Source organism: Vigna radiata, chromosome 5, assembly GCF_000741045.1.
Source record: "Vigna radiata var. radiata cultivar VC1973A chromosome 5, Vradiata_ver6, whole genome shotgun sequence".
Taxonomy (NCBI): Eukaryota; Viridiplantae; Streptophyta; class Magnoliopsida; order Fabales; family Fabaceae; genus Vigna; species Vigna radiata.
Window position 1 is genome coordinate 30217471 of NC_028355.1, and position 26743 is coordinate 30244213.

At 32.4% G+C, this 26743-nt stretch overlaps 3 protein-coding genes across 28 annotated transcripts; 1 reads left to right on the forward strand and 2 right to left on the reverse strand.

The window, feature by feature from the left end:
- Positions 1-10518: 10518 nt before the first annotated feature.
- LOC106761036 (glutathione S-transferase 3) lies at positions 10519-11563 on the reverse strand. Its single transcript, XM_014644508.2, has 2 exons — positions 11167-11563; positions 10519-11076 (listed from the first exon to the last, which is right to left on the reverse strand). Exons 1-2 carry the CDS (start codon positions 11479-11481, stop codon positions 10732-10734), a joined length of 660 nt encoding a protein of 219 aa, XP_014499994.1. The 5' UTR covers positions 11482-11563; the 3' UTR covers positions 10519-10731.
- Positions 11564-12482: 919 nt separating this feature from the next.
- Positions 12483-18638, forward strand: LOC106759846. Of its 26 annotated transcripts, none has more exons than XR_002667996.1 (11): positions 12483-13900; positions 14740-14829; positions 15097-15198; positions 15691-15871; positions 16034-16249; positions 16654-16754; positions 16957-17016; positions 17271-17362; positions 17451-17547; positions 18036-18101; positions 18275-18638. XR_002667996.1 is itself a non-coding variant. In XM_022781361.1 (4 exons), exons 1-4 carry the CDS (start codon positions 13903-13905, stop codon positions 15811-15813), a joined length of 342 nt encoding a protein of 113 aa, XP_022637082.1. In that variant the 5' UTR covers positions 12483-13902; the 3' UTR covers positions 15814-15937. The 26 variants fall into 26 exon arrangements, 1 of the variants encoding a protein (XP_022637082.1); XR_002667986.1 differs by lacking the exon at positions 17271-17362 and having other exon boundaries at positions 16034-16053; positions 16161-16249; XR_002667987.1 differs by lacking the exon at positions 17271-17362 and having other exon boundaries at positions 12483-13626; positions 13710-13900.
- Positions 18639-24403: 5765 nt separating this feature from the next.
- On the reverse strand, positions 24404-25318 carry LOC106761422 (glutathione S-transferase 3). Its single transcript, XM_014644975.2, has 2 exons — positions 24981-25318; positions 24404-24878 (listed from the first exon to the last, which is right to left on the reverse strand). Exons 1-2 carry the CDS (start codon positions 25290-25292, stop codon positions 24537-24539), a joined length of 654 nt encoding a protein of 217 aa, XP_014500461.1. The 5' UTR covers positions 25293-25318; the 3' UTR covers positions 24404-24536.
- Between the last annotated feature and the right edge of the window lie 1425 nt (positions 25319-26743).

Below are 26743 nucleotides of genomic sequence, written 5' to 3' on the forward strand. Positions count from 1 at the left end.
AATGGCGTTAAGTTTAGCTGACGTGGTATGCTGACGTGTTGGCTTAATCCCTTCTTGGTCCTCGTATTTGTGTGAAAATCTCAGTTCGGTCCTCAAGTTTTTAACTGTTTCAATTGGGTCATAATTTTTGTAAAAATGCACACATTTTACCCCAATCGTTAACTGATCTCAAACGGCGTTAAGTTTAGCTGACGTCATAATTCATATAATTAATTAATGTACGTCAGCATGTCCCCTGGCTACTACGTCAGCTAAACTTAATGTCGTTTGAGATCAGTTAGCGATTGGGGTAAAATGTGTGCATTTTTATAAAAATTATGACTCAATTGAGACAATTAAAAACTTGAGGACCGAACTGAGATTTTCACACAAATACGAGGACCAAGAAGGGATTAAGCCAACACGTCAGCATACCACGTCAGCTAAGCTTAACGCCGTTTGGGATCAGTTAACAGTTGGGGTAAGATGTGTGCATTTTTACAAAAATTATGACCCAATTGAGACAGTTTAAAACTTGAGGACTGAACTGAGATTTTCACACAAATACAAGGACCAAGAGAGGTATTAAGCCTAAAAGTTATTACATAATTGATAAAATAGAATAATCGACAAAAATGAGGAATAAAAGTTTTCGTCATAGATATAAAAAACATAACTATATATTTGACTTCATACAGACCAACTTAGAATAAAACTATAAACATATATATAGTCTATAGAAGACTAAACATTAATCACCCCACCATCTAAATCTTACTCCCCTAGTATCCTATAGCATTTAACGCTTATTCTAGACTATCAAACATTCATTAGTTAAAAACTCTTATATCGCTTAAGATACTTAAGATAGTGCTTAGCACTTTTTTTCTTTTATCATAAAAGATTAAATGGTATTTTGTTTAAATGTTATATTAAACATCAAAACAAAATTTATTTAGATGGTTTTATCTTAAGATTTAAATTGATATGAATATGGAATTCTGACTTAAATTGGATTTGAAAGTGAATTTGAACTTTCAATTAAATTTGGACGTAATTTTATTTGAATTTTGAAAACAGGTGATGTCCTAGATTTGCTGTCCTTGTTATATTCAAATCCAACGGGATTTGCAATTCAATTTATGGTTGGATGAGAGTCTGGGTTAGAATTCCAATTCCTAAGCATATTGGTAGTTGTAACACGGGAAAAATTGGATGGGAAAGTGTCTCAATAAATTCAATTGCATTTCATAATAATTTGAGAAAGCAAGGACTAAGACTAACACTTATATTTAATACTTTTACGTAGATGCTTCTTTTTAATTTTAACTTTTTAAATACTATAAATAATTTTAACCATAAAATTAAATATGTTTTTAATTTCTACAATTTAATATTTTTTTTAAAATTTAATTAGAATTAAAACAAAATTTAAATTGGCCGTGACACATTGTTAGTCATGTCATATAAAAATTAACTTCATTGGTTACCGAAAACGAAAAATAGTTTTTTTAATGATAAAGATAAATATGTTTTGAAAGAAAGAATTAATCTAAAATCACATATAGTTAAGAAAAAAAAACATATTTAATCTTTAATTATAAATTTAACTTTATTGTAAGCTTTTAGTTATCGAATTTAATTTATTCTGGTATTTTGTATACGCTTTTTTTGATATTAATCTTTATTCTTTTTTAGTGTTCACTTTTGATTTGCTAAATTTAATTTATTATATCATCTTGTTGCTTTAGAGTGTTTTTCCGACGCAATCTCTAATAAGTATTTAAAATTTTCAAAATAATAAATGTTTAATTTGTAGTGCCGATTTTAAATTAGTTTAGCTAACGCCTGTAGCCTGTGTTATGTGCAATTGAAGTAAGCTTCCAATCACTACAAAAATATACATTATTCCCAACAAAATATTATCGAAGAACAAAATATTTATTGATAAATATAAATTTATGAGCAAATTTTATCAATAAATTTTATAATTTAAATTATTGATAAATGTAATTATTCTATTAGTAAAATTTATAATAATTTTTTTTGTAGTTTAAAATTTATATTATTAATAAATATTTTCGTTAATAACTTACCACACATTTATTATAGATAATTTTTTTTTTGATAAATCCATCTATATAAAGTACTTAAGAAGAAACAACAAAAATACCATCAAGATGATGCTAGAAATGCAAAAGATATAGGGTTTTATAGTTTTCTGACTGGATGTTGGTTAGTAAAGAAAACAAAATTCCATAATAAATGAGATTTTATTGATAGTATATAATTGCATAAATTTAAAACAAAATATTCATATATGCCTCACCTTAATCCCTCTATAAATCTCACAACTTAATCAATCTTATGTAAAACACCCAAAAACAAGCTAAACAAACTCAAAACAAAGGCATACAATAAAAGCATAAAGGTACACATTAAGTTTCTAAATTCTTCTCCATTTCCACAACTGCAATGTAAAGCTCCTTCTCATTAGAAAGAATGGTGGACAGAGTCTCTCTCTGCATGCATCTTTTAGCCCAAGCCACAAGTTTAGGACATTGTGCTTCCATTTCAAAATATGCCTCAAAAGTATAAAACCAATTGTAGAAAGGGATAAGAGCAATATCAACAAAGCCAAACTTCTCATTTCCATAAAAAGGTTTGTCACCCAATCACAAGTAGGATACACCTGCATGATGGAATATCACATCACTATTGTGGATACTAAACTATCAAAAATATTCATGTAAATACAAACTAGTGATAAACACTTAAAAACATTACACTGATAGATTTATTGGTGCAGTAACTGGTTATGTGCTCATTTGTATGTGGTTATTCTGAAGCTGGTTCTATACAACTAAAAAACTCTTAAGTTCAAGGATCAAATGAGTTTGATGCAGTAAGTGATTATCCAATCAAGGGTATGTGGTGTAGTGTCAAACTCATTATGTAGAAAAAATCTAGAGGTTCTTGAGGATAAATTTCATTACATTTATTGGTGCAGTAATTGGTTATGTACTCATTCGTATATGGTTATTTCTAAAGTTGATTTTGTACAACTAAAAAACTATTTAAGTTCAATATGAAGGATCAAATGAGTTTGGTGTAATAAGTGGTTATCCATTCAAAGGTATGTGGTGTAGTATCAAACTCCTTATGTAGAACAAATCTAGGGGTTCTTGAGGATAAATTTCACCAAATTTATTAGTGCAATAATTGGTTATGTACTCATTCGTATGTGGTTATTTTTTAAGCTAGTTCTTAACAACTAAAAAACGACTTAAGTTCAATATGAAGGATCAAATGAGTTTGATGTTGTAACTGGTTATCCAATCAATGGTATGTGGTATAGTATGAAAGTTGTTATATACAACAAATCTACTGTTTCTTGAGGATAAATTTTGTCATATTTATTGGTGTAGTAAGTGGTTATGTACTCAATTGTATGTGGTTATTTCTTAAGTTGTTTATGTACATCTACAAAAATGCTTAAGTTGAATATGAAGAATCATATTAGTTAGTCCAGTAAGTGGTTATCCAATCAAGGGTTTGTGGTCTAGTATGAAACTCGTTATGCAAAACAAATATAGTGGTTCTTGAGGATATATTTCATCACATTTATTGGTGTAGTAACTGGTTATGTACTCATTCCTATGTAGTTATTTATGAAGTTGGTTCTGTACAACTAAAATCGTTATGTAGAACAAATCTAGTGGTTCTTGAGGATAAATTTCATCACATTTATTGATGCAGTAACTGGTTATGTACTCATTCTGATGTGGTTATTTCTGAAGTTGGTTTTGTACAATTAAAAAATGTTTATGTTCAATATGAAGGATGATATTAGTTTGGTACAGTTAGTGATTATATAGTAAGTGTTATGTGATTATTTATTAACCTTGTTATGTACAACTAAAACAAATGTTTTAAGTTAAATATAAAGGGTCATATTACTTAGTGCAATAAGTGGTCATCCATTCAAGAATATGTGGTTTTTTATTCTTACAACTACATCAAGGACTCTTCCAAACACTTGGTCTTAAATGGCCTTTTACAAGAAAAACAAAAGAAAATTAAATCTAAAACAGATTACAAATTTAGAATTCCAAGAGGATTAAGCTACACTACTATGTTGCTCCATGTATGGACTACTTTGAAACTTGTTGAGCTGCTTCCATGCTTGTTTGGATCCTTCAGCCCTTATACATTGTTGTTTCACATTTTTGTAGACCAAAACTAGCTACTGTAGGACATGTTTTCTACTATGGAACAACTTGGATATAACAATTGAGATGCAATCAAAAGGAGATTTGATGATCTGCATGTTGCCTATATCAAGGATCAACTCCAAGTCTTCCTTTAAGATTCATAGACTTGCATTGTTATAGCCACCAAACATTCCAGACTAGACAGAACTTAATTAGTTAGTACAAGAAAAGAAAAATAATTTAATTAAGACTTGGTGAAACTGTTTTGATCAACTTTGGCAAGTTAAAATGTACACCTTGAGTTGTAAACCACATCAAATAATTTGGGTTTAAACCACTTTTTAGTCCCTAAGTTATAAGCTGCTATTAAGTTTAGTCACCGCTTTTAAAAATGTCAACCTTTAATCCCTAAGTTATAAAAAATATTTCAAATCAGTCCCTGTCGTTAAATATCCACTAACAGAGTTAACTTTTTCTTTCTCTCTCTTCTGCTCCTCTGAATTTCTCTGAATAGCTTTTTCTTTCTCTCTCTAAATTTCTCTATTTCTCCTTCTTTATATTTAAATATATATTTTTCTCTCTCCTCACTCAAAACTCACCACCACCAAACCCTCCTCCAGCACCACCTCCTCCACCAGCTACATGTTCTTTTAATATGCTTTTATATGTTACTGCTTCTTGGCATGTGAATATATTTACCGGTTGCAGAAAATAATGAAGAGATTAGAGCAAGGGAAAGAGGAGAAATGCCTCGACAACCCCGAGCCTCGCTTGTGGATAAGGTTAAATATTAAGATATATTGCCAGATTATTTTCTTTATTTATGTTTTAATTTTCTACAGCATGTTTTGGAACACCACCTAAACTGCTTTTCGGGACTGCAAAAGTAATTCTACAAGTTTTTCCAAACAAACACTAAGGGAATCATGTTTGTGACAGGGAGGCTAGGCCAATGTTTGACCCATCAAATGCAATGAGAAATTTAGAAATGCTTATCAATTTCAAACTAAAATGATTTTTCAGGTTAAATTAGGAGATCCTGGATACAAGGAAAGATATTATGCTGAAAAGTTTGGTGTATCAAAAGTCTAATCATGCAAAAAATTGCAGTTGTTAGATATGCTTTTATATTCAAATCTAATGTCCACACATGTTATTTAATCTTTTAAATGTTGACAGTGTCCATTTATATGCATTCTGACTTAGAAAGGAAAGCATACAAACATATTTCTACCTTTTCTTTTTAATTCAGCTCATTGTTTTAGTTGTCTTTTAGATCTTGAAATATGTGGAAGGCCTTTGTTGGATTTGTCACTATTATTATCAGGGTGTTAGCTCATGGAAGTGGTTAGTGTTTTTCTTTATTAGGTTTTAAGTTATTTTTGTTTATCAACTCATGGAACCTGTCATTTATTCTATTGGAGATACCTGATTTGCCTGATCATTCTGTATATGATGCATACCACAGGCCACGAGTATCTGGAGCCATCACTGGATATCAACTAGGAGAAGCAGCTCATCGACTTATTAAGAACACCCTCAACATTAAATCAAATGACACATCCCATGGAATGCTGGAGCAACCTCCACTCCATCATAAAACGAACAGGCTTCGATTAGCTGGATATGGAAAATATTATGGTGAGAACGCAAGTGGTTATAATGGGCAAAATAATCACCATGGCATGATGACTACACCAAAACATGGTGGACATAGTGACAGACAACATTTTAAGATACGCGATAGGTTACAGCGTGAAGAACAATTCCACAATGTGAAAATTGAGTTTTCTGCTCTATCGATGGAGGAAAGAGAGAGACCCAGGTCATTAAGGCTTCCAAGTTCCAGACCAATAGCCAATTTACAACCCCGGTTTGTGCAGAACATGGATCCTTCAATACCATCTACAAAATGGATGACTAAACCACAACCTACGAATGACATGCCTACTAGGAATCAAGAAGCTGCATTGGGGCCAACAACTTATGATAACTAGACCAAAAAGGTTTACCAAGTTAAAATACGTCAACTAGATACACCAGAATCTGCGAAGCAATAGTGGATGTCGTGGAATTGGTGGCCAGTTGTTAAGCACAATTTGCGGCTAGGAATCAACACTAACTATTGCTCTGTTCCATAGTATGAGACTATGTTATTGTGCTGCTGTATATATAATCATGTATTATTTAGAGCTTACCAGCTTTGCGTAACAATTATCCTGTATGTACATACATACCTGATGTGAATATAATTTGATTTGTTTAATAGGAAATGAAGGATATTTATCTGGGATTGTCATGCCCAACAACATCTCTGTATGTTGTATGAGAAATAGAAACTGTTACATGGAGGAAGCTGCTCTAGTGACCTTCTGACAATTCTGGTGAGTTTTGAGTGAGGAGAGAGAAAAATATATATTTAAACATAAAGAAGGAGAAATAGAGAAATTTAGAGAGAGAAAGAAAAAACTGTTAGTGTTCAGAGAAATTCAGAGGAGCAGAAGAGAGAGAAAGAAAAAGTTAACTCCGTTAGTGGATATTTAATGGCAGGAACTGATTTGAAACATTTTTTATAACGTAGGGACCAAAGGTTGACATTTTTAAAAGCGGGGACTAAACTGAACACCCGCTTATAACTTAGGGACCAAAAAGAGTTTTAAACCAATAATTTAATTCAAAACCCTTTTTATCACATCAAATTCTTTTTAAATCAGAAACTGTAAAAGTCTCACTAAAAAGGCACAATTCAGATTTGGCAAAATAGTTTTTTCAGCACTTGGAAACTCAAACAAAATTTTCTCTCGGTCAAGGCAATTTTGCTTTAGGTGTAACCTCACAAACACTCTTTCTGATTTGTTTTAGGCATTTTATCTCCAGTACCAACTTTCTTTTGGATGATAGATAATCAATCTCACCATCACTTTCCTATTTGGCTTGTGTTTCCAAATTTGGCTACAAGAGTTGTTAAATTTTAGTGTTTTATGCTGGTGGAAAGTGCAAGTTCTGCTTGTTGGACAACCCCTTTAATTTCATAATTTTGCTCCTTTTTCACTTTCTAAGATGCTACCTTAGTAGGGGAATGGTTCTGCAACTTGAATGCTCCAATTGGACTTCACAACACCATTAAAATCATTCAAAATAGTCATCAAACAGATTAGCAATCTGCACCAGTTTCAACTCCAAAATTTGACTTCAATTGGATAACTTAAGAGGCCAAAAAGCTTAAAAGCAATAAAAGTAGGTGTAGAACAGAAGTAGGCACTCAAACGGATCTTAAGAAAGGTGCTATAACATATTAATAAAGCAAAGAAATCAAAATGCAGGTTGAAATGACTTTAACTCGAAACTGTTTGATAAAAACCAAAGGTGTTTAATGAAATGCCTCAAAGAAAACCAATTTTGATGTTTTTAGTTTTTGATTGGGTTGCACGGTTCTTTATCCTTTTTAGCACTTTCATTTACTTATTTTAATCATTTAGTTCCATTTTAAATCACTGAACCAGGTCTGGCTATAAGCCAAATCGAATTTCAACACACTAAATTGCACACAGGTTAATCTGACTTCAATTAAATTGTTCTAACAGTTTTTTAAGACATCAAATTGGACTTGTTTAAACTCTCAAACATCAAAAAATCACTGCAGCACGAAAAATGACCTATAATGACTCAACTATGTAGATTTTTCATCAAACACACCACGAAAATCAAGTTTAACATATTCAAAGACTATAACAACACTGAAATTGACTCAAGGAAGTTTAATTATAATGAACTAAGCTAGAACAATGAAGCTTAGCATGATTCAAACTTAGATTACACAATTCAAACATTTAAGCACAGTGAAAAGCTTGGAAAGAAATTGAAACAACATAGTTCTAATGGTTTTGAGCAACCAAGTTATGCATATTGCATTTCATTGCTTGTTATGGTTTGCTACACCTTTTGCAACCTTCAACAACATCAAACAAAGTTGTACAAAGCTTTAGAATCAAGGAAATTCAACTGAAAAATAGATTCACAATTTAAAACAGAATTGAAACTAGAATTGATTTCTAGTGCTTCAGCTTGTATCACCAAGGTTAGAACATGTTCTCATTGCCTTATTTGGTTGATTAAAAGCTTTTCAAACACTCAGAGCTCAATCAAATGAAAGAAACATAGCATAATAGAATAACTAAAACAAGAAGAGATTTAAAACTGCATCAAGATGCACATGACTTATGACAACTTGGAATTAAAAAAATAAGGTTGAACAATTGGGAGTATTAATTTGCACTAAGGCTCCTTGCGTGATTATCTTTACTATCATCGTACATACCCATTTTACTTCCCAACAAAACAGAAGTGATTGTATCTATGCTACAACTTTGGTGTGTACCAAGAGGTATGGTCAAAGAATAAAATGCTATACTTAGAAAGCTTATGGTGAATGAAAAGTAACGTGTAAGACATAATCCAACTTTGAATTATTAAAATCTTGGGCAAACATGGTTTATCTCTAACATATGTGCACGGTATTATAGAGGAAGTCATGCACATGGTTATCAAACTCTCAAGTTAACTCTTAAACTCTTACGGGTTTACGTTCTCAGACATGGCTTCTGAGCTCGGAGGTAAACTCGTTTTCTGCGTAAACTTAATAGAATTGACTGTGAAATCGGTAAGATCGTATAAAATCGCAAGTTTGGAGTGATTCTGTGAGCTTGAAAAGGGGAAAAATTAAGAAAAATGAGGTCGTTTGGTCTTTTTTTATTATATATTTAATGAAATGCATCAAAATTAATGACAATAATCCAAGTATTTATATTTTACAATATTTATTTTATAAACAATATATCTATAAATTTTATTTATTTAAAGTTATATAATTTTGTAGACTTATTTGAATTAAGATATTATTTATATAATTTTTTTATCTAAAGTAAACTTTTACGAATTTATGAGTTGAGTTTATGAGTCGAATTTACTCAATTCTCATGAGTTTACGTAAATTCTCAAGTTTGATAACCTTCGTTATGCAAAAAATAATTATTTACCCTACAAGTACACCCTTAAAGGAACTTTTTATTAAAGGTAAAAATATTTATCAGTTCGCAATTTCATTAATATCTTTGTCATGCCTTATTAAACTAGAAAATAATACACATATCACGGCCATGGTATCTGGTATTGACTTATATTGTTATTTCATTTACTCTATTATAGGGTTGAAACATAGAATTGTAAGTCATTAAGAGTAGAATTTAATAACATGTGTGCATGTGTATGCATGGTCCAGCTTGTATTACCTTTCAATCTACAAAAACCTTTTAATTGCCAAAGTTCCACAATCAAGTCTTAAGTTTTTTTATTACAAATGGCATTACTATATTAAAAACCTGAGATATATAAATGACAAATATTATTAAAAGAAAATGAGAAAAAAAAATAAATAAAAAACATTAGGGTCAAACCAAACCCATGAACATACAAGATTAAAGTTGAGATATATGAATTAATTTTTAAATTTTTTCAAAACTTTGCTTTATTTTACTTTCTTTGTAGAGCTTGGTAAGAAGTTTAGTCAAATTGACCTATCTGCAACATATAAACATTAGTTTAATATGAACCTGACGTTAACAAATTGGCAGGAGAATTCACAAGCTCCCTTCCAAAAATGATTCCAGAAGAAACATTTGCTGCAAACTTAAGTTTCTTCTCCAATTGAGGCTCAGTTCCAAACTCGATAATATCCACTCAGTTCCAAACACAATTCAATGGCCACCCTTCTCATGCTAAGAAGGTACCAAGGACTCAAGATTGCGAGTGACAATAATACATTTTCTCACTCAAATGTCAAAGATAAACAAAATAATTTGTCTATTATTACCTTTCAAACAAAGTCTGTAAAATCAAGAAGGCAACGATTATAAGCCTACTTCAAACACTACCAATTGATACAGTTCAAGGACACCAACAAAGATCGACCAAGAATATTGCGTCGTGAGAAAAAACAAAACTTAAATGTAAATTTTGAATGAGAAGCAAAGAAAATCGAAACCCAAATATTATTTTTGAGAAATGATTATTTGATACACCTAAATTTTTTACATTCATTTGACACTATTCTTACTTACTTTTTTCCCTTTTACCCACACCCACTATAAAAAAACTTAATGTCAAATGAGTGTAAGTGAGACGTAGACGTGTTAACCTATTACTATACTCTTATTTTTTAAGTTTATCGTGTGTTCTATTTTGGTTTCTGAAATTATAAACGAGTAATTTTAACTATTAATGTATCAAGTAAGTGTTTAATTTATCTATTAATAAGAAGAAACATATATAGTTTTGACTAGTACATGAAACAACTTTTTATTGATGGTAAGTGCAGACTTAACATTCACATCTTGCCATAATCTAAAACAGAGCAGACACACCAAAGTGTCTATCAAAAAATAAATCACCCAAGACACAAAGAACCCAAGCTAAAATTAGACAAGGCCTTTTAGTACTATATTTAAAGTGTAAATTTTAATTGGGTCAGTTCATGAAAACTCTATTTTGAATAAAGTTCTTTCTTTATGCCGTCGATGTAAGCATACACCTTCTTTTCATCAGGAAGTGTTTTGAACACGGTCTCTCTCTCCATGCATCTCTTGGCCCAAGCTATGAGTTTAGGACATTCTGCTTCCATTTTGAAGTTACCATATGTCTCATACGTATAAAACCAACTATAAAAGGGGATCAGACCAACATCAACAAAGCCAAAAATGTCACCCCCAAAAAAAGGTTTGTCACCAAGTGTCTCTTCCAGTTGCTTAAAGATAGAGATCAACTCCTTCTTCCCTGTCTCATGCTCCTCTCCGCTAGAAAGCCACATTTTCCTCCATGTATCATACACCTGCAACCAATATCACAAAACCAGAATTGCTAACAAAAACAAAATATAAAGCAGAACAAAAAGAGATGACAACAAACGAAAAGCACAAACCTTTTTATCAATGTAATCCATCCAGAATCTGGCTTGAGCTCTTTCATATGGGTCAGAGGGCATGAGTTGAGGATTGTGGTTCCAGACCTCATCGATGTACTGCACTATTATTGCAGATTCACATATGGGTTTCCCATTATGGATCAGAACTGGAATCTTCTTGTGAATAGGGTTCATCTGCAGAAGTAAAGCGCTCTTGTTTCTGAGATCCTCTAGCCTGTGTTCGTACTTAACACCCTTTTCTGCCAATGCAATCCTAACCCGCATCCCAAACATGCTGGCCCATGTATCCAACACAACAACCTCGTCTTCCATTACTGGATTCACAGGATCACCAACTCCAACTAAGGTTCTGAACTGGCTTTCTTGCTAGATGCCTTGTACTTGCAGGAGAGGTGATGATATTTATAACCAAAACAAAAATGCGGAGATAGTTCTGGAATGTTCTTGTTTAAACGAAGAAGACTATATGTTACGTTTGCAATTACGTCGATTTCGTTTACCTAACCAAGATTCTCCTCCCTCCTCTAAACTACGTGTCTAAATATTATTGGGAATGTTTAATTGATTCATTATCATAGAGATCCGAATACGTGAATTATTTATTGTTAACCATGTGCTGGAATCGATTATTCAACTTTGGAATCGAATAGTTTATTTTTTTAAGTGGAATTATACAAATTATGAAAGGCAAAGTTGACATTTGAAATAAATTCCCTCCAAATCTTCGCATATTAATAAGGGATTGTAAAAGAACGTATCTTGCAAATCCATTTGAATTCGTCCTTGCATATCTGCTAAACTGAACACCATATTAATCTCATTTCATCGCTCTTAAACATCTCTGAACAATAATTTCTGTTCAGAGGGAGCCAATTCAAAATTCTCAATTGAAAACAAGAAAAAGCTGCGCAGAGAAAGAAAAAAAATTAAGAGGGTTTTATTTTTTAATCACAAAAGTATTAATTTATTTTTGATTTGTTTCTTGATTTTGATTATTAGTAACGAAAAATTGCTAACTATTTGTAACGAAGAGAATCTATTTTTCAAAACATGACTATCGTATTAAACACTAATGGAAAATTACCTTTTTATAACTACCTATTTTATGATGGACAAAAATTATCCATTATAATAAAAGCATATTATAATATATTTTTGTAAATTAGTTATAGTATAAAATATGATGGTAAACTCGTAAATAAGTTTAAAATATATTATAATATAGTTTTAAAAATCCGTTATAATATAAAATACAGTTGCAAACTTATAAATAAGTTCAAGTATTATAACAGTTTTAAAAATAAGTTTTAATATCTTCTAATTTTTCACGTCTCCTTCCCTCGTTGCTACTTTCGAGGTCTCATTCCGTTTCCTCTCGAGAGCACTTTTATTTTTCAATCCTCACTCTCATTTCTCTCCATTTCGATTTCCTGGCGTCTTCCGAGTGAGATCTCCTTGTCGCACGCAGTTCATCATCACGGTAATCCTTCTTCACTCACAGAATCATCTCCATTTCCACTATCCTTCATTTTCCATCGAATCATTCCCTCTGTCGGGGTTTCTTCTCCTTTTCACCATTTCCCTTCGATTCCACCGATTAAAACCTTGTTTTCACCATTAGAAACCTTTTCCACCGATTCAACTTTGATTTACACCGATCAATTGGTCGAGAATAGGTTTCCTTCTTCTTCTGGGTTTCTATCAAGTTTAATACTCTGTTTCTTGTTCTTCTTCGAGTTTTTGTCATATTTCCGCTGCTTCTTCTCTCTGGAAGTCTTCTCTCTCGAAGAAACTTCGAGGATTCGCGTCGCGCCTACAGTCATCTTCTCGGAACCACTCTTCCATCAGTAGTTATAGTTCACATTCTTCTCTGTAACACTTTCCCCCCTCTTTATCCTGTTAATTTAGTTTTCATGTTGATTTTTGAAGAACAAAAAGATCTCGTGCACGAGAATCTGCTTCAAATTTAAATCTGTGTTAAATTTATACACTTTTGTTGTTTTCCCAACAAGTAGAAGCTGCCAAGGGGTTCTTATCGGTGTTAAGGACTTATTTGGATTCCCTTTGCCATAACATTCCTTCTCATACAATAACCAATGTACAATCCAATGATGATAAGGTCCGTGTTTTCTCTTAACAGCAAAAAACACTGCATTTTTATGGGTAATCTATATATTTTTTCCAATTGTTTCTAATGTCTCACCTTCTGAAAATTAGGATTTAATCAAAGGGCCTACACTTATACAGTGGTTAGATTTTAATGATCAATTGATTTGGGTCTTGAAGGGTAGGATTGTAAAAATACAGCTTAAATTTATTGGAATATGTTGAAGATTAAAAATACAGCTTGACGAAAAGCATTGGAGATTTAGATTTAGAATATGTTGAAGATAGCTGTGGGCAAGACAATTTTGGGGAAGATTCAGAATGCATGTTGGTGAATGATAGAAACCAAAAGTACTATTTGTTTTGTTATGTAACTTATACTTTCATTGTTTCCCTTCCTTCAATAAATGCCTTACATATTCTGTGTAATTAAGGACTTCCAATTCTACAATTCTACTCCTATTAGTGTGTCACGGCAAAGACTTTTGGAATAGAAGACTTTTGCGTAAGAGAAACAAGTAGAAGACTTTTGGAATAGAAGAAACCAATCCATTTGAAGACCTTTTCGAAACTTTAGTGAAAATAACATCATTGAAGACTATTAGAGCAAACCGATTTACATCAAGTATGGAGCTCCTATTTTTTCTTTATCAAGTTAAGATTAAAAATTACTATTCACTCCTTTTACTTATAACAAACCACCTTCTTTTGTTATATTGTCATGGTGTTGTGTGTTATTGCCATGAGGTATGGTTAGTACCATACTTTTTTATTGACTGCATATGTTTGATTGGCCGATTTTTATGTTATATTAATACTTGCCGAGATGATGCATTTGTCATGTTTTTATATGCATGTTGTTTTTATCATAATAAAATAAATCTTTTAAATTAAATAGTTATAATTGTAAAAAAGTAAAGTTTGTTTAAAATACGATTATAGGTAATAATGACAAGGACAACCACAATAAACTTATCCTCCAGTATTTCTTGTCTCAACAAAGACACAAGTAAAATAGTTATATTTAGTAGCTTATTACCTTTATTGTTGATGTGATGATATGCTAAGATTGTGTTGGATACACTAGCACAAGTGTAGACTCTAGAGTTGAGTATGAAATAAGAATGAAAAAAAAAAGGGTAATAAAGGATATCACAGCTTAAATTTTGTTGGTGAATGATAGAAACCACAGCTTAAATTTTGTTGTTTACTTCTTGACGTCAATTGACAGCAGATATGTTGGTTGATTTTTTATTAACTAGTGTTCGTTACTATTATGTTGTCTGGTGTATTCTTGCATATGTTTTGCGGAATGCGTTGATGAGGAATGACTCTTTATGCAGTTATGTTTTAGTGTGAATACGCTGTGGTATATTATATTTTTGCTTCCTCTTCCAAATGGTTAAATAAAACGTATGGCCATGCCCTCATGAAAATACTTCATTATTTGTTTGTTATTCTCAGACTCATAATTCTCTTCTGGCTGAGGAGGAGGCAACTGCATTATCTACATGGGCTGTTGGGTGCATGTGTGGTACCTTGAGACTTGAAAATGTAAGTTCTGTTTTACCTTGTAATTGTCTTATACCGAATATCTCAACATTTGTGGAAAAAACTGAGTTAACTTTGGTGCCATTTTCATAATTCGTCAGCAGCAACTTTAGAAAGCAGAGGTTATGGGAGATATTACATAGATTTCAACTGATTTACGGGAAAGGAAAACAATTCGAAAAATTAGGATCTATACATGATAATAAATTAACACAGTTGTAAAGAGTTGAAGGACACATGATATACTAAAGGTTATAAGAATTTATTCAGGCTAAGTTGTCTGCTGGTGGGGATGATGCTCGGAAAGAACGGGAAGTTGTTGTCCTGGCCCTTGGTGCCATAGCTGAAGGTTGCATCAATGGTCTGTTGGAGGTATTTTTTATTTTTCTGGTTCTAATTACTCAATCCTGAAGGCACTGGTTTGATTGGAGGAAAACATGTTGAGCTTGTTTTAAAAATTTGATTAATGTATTGAATGATTCTATAACTTAATGTATGCATGCTTGTGTCTTTGAGTATGTCATTAATTGTATTTTAGAGTTATTCAGAGTATCTAATATTATCTAATTGTAATCTTAAATCTTTATCACTTATGGCTACTTCCTCAAAATTGTGATCTGTTTTAGAACTTAGAGAGATATTTGTGAGGTGTGTAGCAGTGCTGTTATAATATCATTATTATCATGTTCTAGTTCAGTAATGCCATACCCCTGCTCTGTTGTATTTCATAGTGTTAGGATAAAAAAACTCCAACACTTGTTTTTTAGATGATATCGACATGTTTATTTTCCTTTCTCCATCTTGGTTTTGTAGAGTCTTATTTGATATGACATTTGGTTACATTTTATTCTGCATTATCTACAGGGAACATGTGCAATTTGCCTGAATTCCATGAAACCAGGGCAGGGACATGCCATATTATATATCTATCTCATTTTAGGCAAGCTCTTCAGTTGCACAAGAGTGACCCTGGACCAGTCATTCTAGACATTATTAATACAATTGAAGGTGGCCCTCCAGTTGATGTTTCAGTTGTTCGTTCTATGTAAGATGTTATGCATTTATGTTATATTTCTTTTTGCTGCAATGTACTAGAGTTTTTATTGTTAAATCAGAGACAAGAGTCAAGAATGTCTCTACATTTGTATCATATATTTGCATTGTGTTCCCTATTCAAATTTATATTATTTTATCTTTTTGGTTGAAGGTGTTGTTCCAAAATGAGAGGTAACGTGTTTCTGCTTCATATTATTCAGAGCATTTTGAATTATAGGTCGTGATTTTATATTTTTTGGCGTTTTTTCTTTTCCTTTTGTGCCTCTCATCTTTCTTAGTACCGAGCAAGATAATGAGTATCTTCTGGGTTTATCACAAGCATAAATGTGATGGCGGAAGTGGATGTCCCTGGTCATGCAACATCATGGTAAAGAGCTTGTGTGATGTTCATACTTTTTTACTGTGATGATAATCTGGTAGATTTATAAACTTATAATAACGTCTTGAAAATGGTGCTGCTTGAAAACCTCAGAGTTTCTTTTACTTTATCTATTTATATAGATATTTCTTTCAAGAAATACTTATGTTTTCCAAAGAAAGTTAAAGCTTTCTAGCTATGGAATGGATGCAGCTGTGTCATGAAAATTTGCTCTGAATGGATTCCTATGTCTTGACATCAGAAACTACTTTTGAAAAGTTTTATTTTGGCATTGATCTAATCATTTTACGAATTTGAACTTCAATTGGATGCTCCAAAATTTAATATCTCTAATGACAAATTTTCTAGAGCAGAAATAAATTAACGTCTATCCGCTCTTCATTTCTGTTTAGGGGTGTTGGATATCCTGATCTTTGGCCATCACCCTTCTGTAAGTAGCCACTAGATGTTTCGAAGAAGTTTACTTTCGATGTCCTGTCTGGTATTCAAACAGGTTAANTCCCTATAAAACATGCATCACTTTGTTTAGCTTATATCTTCTTCCACTCTACCTTGAATCTTACAAAAATATCAGTATTATGGAGTTTGTCAAAACTACCCTTGGACAATACCAAGTTATGCTCATATCTTTCCCTAGTATGTAATCTGATCTAAAAAAATAACTTTCTTTCATTCTCCTTTTCTAAATTTTGCAGATATGAGAAAAATATTCCCATTTGAACTATTTCACTTGGGTGGTGATGAAGTGAATACAGGTCAGTGTGCAATTCTTTCTTCTTGCAGCTTGACTTAAAAGCTCAAAATTGGCGTTTTATGTCTATAACTGAGCTTCCTAATACTGAGGTTATGGTTATTGAGGTTCCTAATACTGGAAAATGAATGTATCTTTCTCTATCTGCGTCTGCAAATTATGAGATATCTTGTTGCTTTGTAATTTATGCTTATGGCCTAATACTTTAAATTTAATTTATACTTTTTATGGTTTGCTTTTATTTCGTACCCTATCAAGAAATTGATCCACAAAAATGAGGAGGCTGGAAAGGAAGAGAATGTGAATTCCAGGCTTAGCTTGTGTTGTATATTGAGAGCAGCTAAGCTCAAGTATTTTAGTGGCCTTTTGACTAGCATGTTAGTTTGTACTTTGTATTTTTTATAGTACTTACTGTCATATTCATTTTCTATTCAACAGCATTGCAGATTTTTTCAAAGAACTTCCACAGTTTGTTGTTAAGGCTGGTCCAACTTTAACTAACCTATATGGAACATATTGGGAAAACAGGCTGGAGGTATTGACTAAGTAGAGACTCATGGTTGCAAAGTTTATGGCCTTGCTTTTCTTTTTTAATTAATCCCTAGAATAGTTTTCTATTAAACCATTGTTTATGTTGGTATGTATACTAGGNGAAGGAGATACATGCCAATGTTATTCACTTAAAGATTCTTAGCAAACCTTTTGCATACATTTCTTTGATTTATATCTAAGTTGCTCATTGTTATTCATTAATTTATGGTATTAGTGAAACTCTATACCCTTGGAATAATTTCTTTTGTATAATAATTAAGCAGTTGTTCATTGTTAGTAGTGAAGTTTACATTGCCTTAGGTTTTGTGTTATTTGCTTTTGTATTTTGTTAATATGATAATATGTTGACTATAGATCATCAAAGAAGTCTACTTTTGTGACACAAACAAACTAAAGGCAAATGTGTAATAATATGGTTATTTGATTTGTNTGGTACTATAATCACTCTGTTACTTTTCATGTCATGTGCAGTCAAGGGGTTCAACTCGGGATGGTACTGGAGTTCACGACAGCATAGTAAATCAGCTTCTGACTAAGGTCAGTAAAGTTTTTGAATGCTTTTATTGATAGAAGAGATATCGTTTCTATAGTAGTCATATCAATATTATTTAGTTTAAAGTAAGAAACCACTTCCAAGTGTTTATTTGTTTTTGTCATCATCATTACTACTCCAATTGTCCAATAATTCCTAATCTTTCCTTTCTTTACAGTCTCTCTGCATCATCTCTTCGAACGTTCTCTTCCCTAATTTCTCATCCCTTCGATCGAAGAGGTGAAGCTAGTGGGGGATAGCGAAATCACGCAATGGTGGTGGCTCGTGGCTGTTTCCGATGGTGGAATTCGTGATTTGGGCGAAAGGTGTAGCGGTGGTGGAGCGAACTCGACGGAGTTACCGCGGACATTGCGTTGGCACTGTCTACACCTGCGACGACTCCAGGTGTAGATTGTAGAAAATTGACTATAATGTAATGTAGGTTAATGTTATAGTTGGATTTAATATATGGTTTGATGTACAAATAATGTATTAAATATTATTACACAATTTAATGTTTGAAATGAATTTCATTATGTTAATTTAATTGAATCGGTTTATTTCATATTATATTGATTATAAATTGATTGATGAGATTATAATACAGCAAATTAATTGTAAATTGAATGAATATGTCAAATGTAATAATGAATTTTTTTGTTTACAAAACAAGTTTTTATGATAGGTGAACAATGTATGTAATAAAAGCTTATTTCTAAAAGGTATATATTATGATAGGTGAATACTTGTCATAATATGTTCTACATATTATGATAGGTGAAAAAATCTCTGTCATAAAACACTACATATTATGACAGGTAAATCTAGGTGCATCATAATAAATTAGCTATATTATGACTGATAAGTGAAAATCTGTCATAATAAACTGGACCTATTATGATAGGTGACAAAAAGTCCGTCATAATACACTGGACTTATTATGATGGATTTTTCTGTACGTCATAAAAATGCACAGACTTATTATGACACCCAGAACTATAACGCCAGATTATCCGTCATAATAGGTCATTTTTACCCGTCATAAAAAACGTTTTTTCCACTAGTGAAAAGACTTATCGGACAGAGCATTTTGTGTCTAATTAGTGCTCTTGAAATGTTCCTTTTGAGTTTCATAATTTCTTATTCTCCTACATGTATTTTTAACTTTTTCTTACTCATTAAAATGTATATTACCCAATATTTTGTTTTTATTATAATTAGAAGTAAATTAACAAATTAAAAATAAATATTATATTTAAATATAATCACTCTTGGTTTACGACTAACCTTTTAGTTAGTTAAGTATAACTACTCTTAGTATCACTAGTCTATCTGATTAGACAGCCTAACTCCACTAAGTTAATCTTTATAAGTGTTTTACTTTACTTCTAAAAACAAAAACAAGGTTTTATGAGATATTACAAGAACAAAATAAATAACTTTCTTCAGGAGGATTTGAAATCAAAACAATGATATTCTTAAAACTTGTAAAAGAACCTTTCTTTTCAAAGATAAATCATAAGAGAAAGAGCTTAGAAAGAAGTAGTGTAAACGTATTGCAAAGATAATTCTTGATGATCTTTACTTCATGCAGTCCTCTTTATATAAACACCTTCAAAGAATATTTGTTAATAAGAATTTTTGATTTTCTTCTAAAGGTGTAGCCTTTGAGGTAGAGTTTAAAGCTATGTTGCATTTTGGTAGAGCAACTATGTTAATGTACGGAAATGATAGGCAAAAAGCATGTATGAAACATTCCTTGAATATCTTCCTATTTCTTAACATTGTTCTAATTCTAAGTAGGCTTTTTAATAAAGGTGGAAATCTGTACAGAAAAAGAAAACACAACACAACAAATAAAAAAAAATACTAAAAAGTACATACTTTAAAACCTTAGACGATCATAAGTGTTTAGGTAATGTTTAGCGTTGTTCAAACTTACATTAGATGTTGTTTATTTTAGATGCTATGTTATAATTCCTTATAGTATTTAGCATTTATTTTAGACTATCAAACATTCATTATACATTAATTTAGTTAAATGTTCTTATATTGCTTTTCTTTTATCCTAAATGATAAAATGGTATTTTGTTTAAATGTTATATTAAATTTCAAAAGAAGATTTGTTTATATATTATTTTAAGATTTACATTTATATGAATATGGAATTGAGCGACTTAAATTGGATATTGAATTTGAACTTTCAATTAAATTTGGANGTAATTTTATTTGAATTTTGAAAATAGGTTGTAAGGACTTGTAAAAATATCACTTAAGTGGAAAACACGTGGCAACATAGGATAGGTTGGGCCATATTAGTAAAGTAAAAACCCTTGACATTCTAAGCTTACAGTCACTTTGTTTCTCAAGAACAGTTTCCCCCTTTTCTTTCAAGCACCCTCTCTTTTTCTTCTTGGCCTTCTTTGCCTTAGCACCTCTCCATCTCAACTCAAAATCTAACCATTGGAATCTTGATTTGAAGCTATCTAAGCCTTGAGGACTTCAAGGGCAACGTTTCTACCGATTAAATCTCCATTTCATCCAACCGGTAAGAAAGCCTTTTTTTCTCATTTGTCCTAGGGTTTTAAGCATGTGATTTCTTGTTGCATGCAACCCATTTCGTTTTCTTCCATAATCTAGCTTCAATTTGGTTCTAAGACTCGTTTTCCATCATCAATTGATGATTTATAGGTGATCCTCACATTTTGGGTTTCAAGCAAGTGGTCTATGGTTTTTCCTTGAGTTGGCTGTCCACACTAGAGGTAAGGGGAGCTAGTTCTTCTTTTCATTTTAGTTGTGTGATATGAATGCATGATAATTTTGAAGTGGTATGTTGTTGTAGGCATGAAATTGGTTCTATTGACTTGAAATGCATGTATGGGAGTGTGTGTGTGCGTATGTGAAATTGGTGATTTATGGTCATGAACTGTTTGGAAGATTTAGAATGATGAATTATGTATGTTGAAACTGTTTTGGCGTGACAAATCTGTTGTGGTATTGTTAGGATGGAAAATCAAGTGTCTAAGGGTATATTTTGGGTCATTTTAGAGGTAATGAGGTAATGATTTTGAGCAAATGAGGTCTGTCACTTTTTTGGGCTGTTGGGGCAGTTTCACCCACTGTATTGAGACTTGTTTGAGTCACTAAATTGGCCAAAACAAGTGCAAAGTGGTAAGATTGGGTTTTGCGTCCCTAAGTTGGGAAAATTGGTATTTTAGAGTTGAAAAGGAGCTTAAATTACTTTACAAATGCAATGGGGATGTTTAGAATCATTTGGATAGGTTTAATTATGTCTAGAACAAGAACTTAGGGTGTTAGAAGTTAGTAAAAATCGTTAGAAATGGTCATTTAGGGTGTTGTCCAGGTTCTGCAGAACTCTGTAGAGTTCTGCATAATTTGACCATTTGGTCTTGGTGGTCTCGGTCAGAGAAGGGTTGGTCCTTCTCATGACCGTTCGGTCTGGTAGGTCTCGGTCAGAGAAGGATGGGCCCTTCTCATGATCGTTCGGCCTTTGGGTCTCGGTCAGAGAAGGTGTGTCCTTCTCATGACCGTTCGGTCTTATGTTACTCCTGGTCCTACATGGGTTGCCCCACTTGGGTCTTGCTAGTTAGGAACCGTTCGGTCTTGCATTGTTCTCGGCCACATAGGGTTCTCAGCCTTAGATGCTCTCGGCCTTGCTTTGCTCTCGGCCATGTAAGGTCCTCAAACTTAGATGCTCTCGGCCATGCATAGTTCTCAGTCTGAGATGCTCTCGGTCTTAGATGCTCTGAGTCTCATACAGGGTTCTCGGTCTAGTAACTCTCTTGGCCTGTATTGCTTTTGGTCTGGTGGGTGTCGGTCAGAGAAGGATTGGTCCTTTTCATGACCGTTCGGTCTGGTGGGTCTCGGTCAGAGAAGGATTGGTCCTTCTCATGACCGTTCGGTCTGGTGGGTCTCGGTCAGAGAAGGATTGGTNTCCTTCTCATGACCGTTCGGTCTGGTGGGTCTCGGTCAGAGAAGGATTGGTCTTTCTCATGACCGTTCGGTCTGGTGGGTCTCGGTCAGAGAAGGGTTGGCCCTTCTCATGACCATTCGGTCAGGTGGGTCTCGGTCAGAGAAGATTGGTTCTTCTCATGGCCGTTCGGTCTATCAAGGGTGCTCGGTCCTGACATTCAGTTTAGTCCCAATGGTCTGGCCAATGCACTAAGTGCTCGGCTTATGCTTAAAACGTTTGGTTTAATTGGTCTAGTCAATTGTTTTTGGTGAATTAAGGTGCATGTGATTGTTATTGTAAAAAATTATAATGGTTGAAGTTATATGGTGTGTGCATGATTAATATGGCATTGGAGGTATATCATTTGATTAAAGTGGTTGGATTTGGTTATGGAATTACGGTCTCTCGGTGAGATCAGTTAGTGTATTGAATGAATGGTGAGAGGCTTCCATATGGCGGGTTATCCCTAACACTCCAACGGTCTTTCATTCTCACTTAGAGAGGATTGATGCGTGTGGTGGGAGTAGTGGGAGGTCCTAGGGTAGGCGCTATCACTCGAGGTCTATTCCGCGGTAACGGACTAGCCTTGTGTATGGTCGGGTGGAACCCCTCGGCAATGGCTTTGCAAAGCAGTAGGGACCATCACAAGTGCACAACCCATCCCAGCTCTACATACATTTTGGATGTCTGTATCTTATACTTATATTATCATCTATTATTCTTAACTGTTTTCTATTATTATAATCGATGCATTCTATATATATATATATATTGTCATATATTTTGGGATGTTACACACGTTATGTCTTATATTTGTTGTACTTGTTATATTCAAATCCAATGGGATTTGCAATTCAATTTATGGTTGGATGAGAGTCTGTGTCAGAATTCCAATTCCTAAGCATATTGGTAGTTGTAACACGGAAAAATNGGATGGGAAAGTGTCTCAATAAATTCAATTGCATTTTTCAATAATTTGAGAAAGCAACTACACTTATATTTAATACTTATATGTAGATGCTATGTTATAATTCCTTTAGCGATTATTTATTTTAGACTATCAAGCATTTATTATACATTATTTTAGTTAGATACTCTTACATCTTTTAGGATACTTAAGGTATTTGGTTTAAATGTTATATTAAATTTCAAGATTTGTTTATATTTTATTTTAAGATTTACATTTATATGAATATGGCATTTTGCGACTTAAATTGGATATTGAATTTGAACTTTCAATTAAATTTGGACGTAATTTTATTTGAATTTTGAAAACAGGTGATGTCCTAGATTTGCTGTCCTTGTTATATTCAAATCCAATGGGATTTGCAATTCAATTTATGATTGGATGAGAGTCTGGGTTAGAATTCCAATTCCTAAGCATATTGGTAGTTGTAACACGGAAAAATAGGATGGGAAAGTGTCTCAATAAATTCAATTGCATTTTTCAATAATTTGAGAAAGCAACAACACTTATATTTAATACTTGTATGTAGATGCTCCTTTTCAATTTTAATTTTTCAAATACTACAAATAATTTTAATTTTAATTTTCATTGTAAGTTTAACTTTGTTGTAAACTTTTAGGTTATCGAATTTAATTTATTCTGGTATTTACTAATGTATAAATAACTTTTTATTTTGGATACGCTTTTTTTTATATTAATCTTTATTCTTTTGTAGTGTTCACTTTTGAGATGCTAAATTTAATTTATTATATCATTTTGTTGCTTTAGAGTCTGTTTTTTCAACGCAATCTCTAATAAGTATTTAAAATTTTCAAAATAATAAATGTTTAATTTGTAGTGCTGATTTTAAATTAGTTTAGCTAACGCCTGTAGCCTGTGTTATGTGCAATTGAAGCAAACTTCCAATCACTACATGAATATACATTATTCCCAACAAAATATTATCGACGAACAAAATAATTATTGATAAATATAAATTTAAGAGCAAATTTTATCAATAAATTTTATAATTTAAATTATTGATAAATTTATCTTTCTGTAATTATTCTATTAGTAAAATTTATAATAAAATTTCTTTATAGTTTAAAATTTATATTAATAATAAATATTTTCGTTAGTAACTTATTTAACAGTCAATTCTTTTAATAAATTTACTAACCACACATTTATTATAGATAATTTTTTTTTGATAAATCCATCTATATAAAGTACTTGAGAAGAAACAACAAAAATGGCCATCAAGATGATATTATAAATGCAAAAGATATGAGGTTTAATAGTTTTCTGAGTGGATATGTTGGTTAGTAAAGAAAACAAAATTCCATAATAAATGAGATTTTATTGATAATATAATTGCAGAAATTTAAAACAGCATATTCATATATGCCTCACCTTAATCCCTCTATAAATCTCTCAACTTAATCATTCTTATGTAAAACACCCAAAAACAAGCTAAAGAAACTCAAAACAAAGCATACAATAATACCATAAAGGTACACATTAAGTTTGTAAATTCTTCTCCATTTCCACAACTGCAATGTAAAGTTGCTTCTGATTAGGAAGAATGGTGGAGACAGTGTTTCTCTGCATGCATCTTTTAGCCCAAGCCACAAGTTTAGGACATTGTGCTTCCATTTGAAAGTTCCCATATGTCTCAAAAGTATAAAACCAACTGTAGAAAGGGATTAGAACAATATCAACAAAGCCAAACCTCTCATTTCCATAAAAAGGTTTGTCACCCAATGTCTCTTCCAGCTGCTTAAAGATAGAAATCAACTCTCTTTTTCCTGCCTCATGTTCTTCTCCTTTAGAAAGCCACATTTTCTCCCAAGTAGGATACACCTGCATGGATGGAATATCACATCGTCACTATTGTTAGGGCATAGAAAGAAATGACATACATATTCAACATGTTAAAGCACATATATATATATATATATATACCTTTGCATCAATGTAATCGACCCAGAATCTGGCTTGAGCTCTCTCATAAGGATCAGAAGGGATGAGTGGAGGGTTCTGATTCCAGACCTCATCGATGTACTGCACTATTATTGCAGATTCACAAATGGGTTTTCCATTATGAATGAGAACTGGAACTTTCTTGTGAATAGGGTTCGTCTGCAGAAGCAAAGGGCTCTTGTTGCTCAGATCCTCTTCCTTCCGTTCATACTTAACACCCTTTTCTTCCAATGCAATCCAAGCCCTCATCCCAAACGGGCTGCCCCATGTATCCAACAGAACCACCTCGTCCATCGATTCAAGTTGTCAATTACAAGAACTACTGCAGTATGCAGATGCTGTTGGTTACAGGAGCAAAGGTTGTTCTTTTATAGCCCTACAGTCAAAATTCTGCACATAAAAAATATGTAGTTGGTTTTGAAATGTTCCGACAACCATATTATTATGTGTGCACTTACATCATCCCAAAAAGAAAAGTAGTTATTTTTTATCCTCCCTCTTTCTTATTTCTACTTTAAGAGGTTATTCTATTAACCTAATGCGAGACTAACGAAGACAAATTTTAAATATTTTTCATTTTTCATCCTTTACAAATATAGACGAAGACAAATTTTAATCATTTCCCACTTTATGTTTTTCTGTAAATGTCTTTCTTTTTTAAATGCAAAAAAATTGCAAAAGTTTTTTAATCCATTAATGTAAGTTTCACTGTGTGGCCCTGCCGTTGGAACATGATAGTGACTCCACCAACGTTAAGTCTCAAACATCCATTCTCACGTCGTGTCTCAGCTTAACAAGCCGGCTCATCGATCATCACACCATTGATGATGTCATTTCTTGATCGGTGGGAATTCTCCAACCAGTGTTTTTGAAAAGATCAGAAGCAGCTTCTCTGAAAAATCCGTTACGGAAGATCCTTTCCTTGTCGTTGCCAGTCGGCGCAATAGCATGGCGACAGATCGCCATGGCTGCTGAGCATATTTTAAATGAGATAGTAAATATTATAATTCTAAAGTGGATGGATGGCTGCTAAGAATATAAGCATATACTTTAAATCAGATGGTAAATATTATATTTCTAAAATGGGAATTTGTATATTTCTAAAGTGGATGGTAGCATCACACTTGGATGCTACAGAAATATTATTTATTGACACCGTGTGTTCTCAATATTATATGTTTTTTAATTTTCTTCGTCATTAAAAATTGTGTAAGATATTTTTGAAAAAAAAAATCTAAAAATGAAGAAAAGGTTGAAAAGATATCTAAGAAACTAGAAGAAAGACTGTTTACGCTTAATAAATCAAAGATAAAAAAAAAATAGAATGATCTTCAATTGGGTGTTTCATGGTTTTCAATATATTAAATAGCACCTTATTGTCCTCTATTTATTAAGACAAGATCATCTAAAGAAATAAACTGTCTAGTAATTCAAGTTTTAAATTTTAACAAATAATACTAAACCAAATATTTATTACAAAATGTAACGATGGCATTTGCCAAAGATGAAACATGTGCCTATCATATAGAACCATTTATTCATAATATTGAACAAAATAAACATTTATAAAGAATAAAATGCTTGAAGTCTAGTATAATGAAAACATAATCCATGTAAACGTTACGTTAAATGTTGATGCTTAAGATTCAATAACCAAATGCGATGAGCCTCACTAAGGCTCTAACCGAACAAACTATCTAGGATATCAGTATAATGCGTTAAACGCTATCAAAAAGATATATAAT

Coding starts and splice junctions, on each gene's coding strand:
- LOC106761036 (XM_014644508.2), bottom strand. CDS start 11,481: ATGGAAGACGAGGTTGTTGTGTTGGATACATGGGCCAGCATGTTTGGG. Junction 11,077..11,166: donor TGGATTACATTGATAAAAAG/GTTTGTGCTTTT, acceptor TATTGGTTGCAG/GTGTATGATACATGGAGGAA.
- LOC106759846 (XM_022781361.1), top strand. CDS start 13,903: ATGGAGCTCCTATTTTTTCTTTATCAA. Junction 13,930..14,739: donor TCCTATTTTTTCTTTATCAA/GTTAAGATTAAA, acceptor TGTTATTCTCAG/ACTCATAATTCTCTTCTGGC. Junction 14,830..15,096: donor GTACCTTGAGACTTGAAAAT/GTAAGTTCTGTT, acceptor GAATTTATTCAG/GCTAAGTTGTCTGCTGGTGG.
- LOC106761422 (XM_014644975.2), bottom strand. CDS start 25,292: ATGGACGAGGTGGTTCTGTTGGATACATGGGGCAGCCCGTTTGGGATG. Junction 24,879..24,980: donor TCGATTACATTGATGCAAAG/GTATATATATAT, acceptor CCATCCATGCAG/GTGTATCCTACTTGGGAGAA.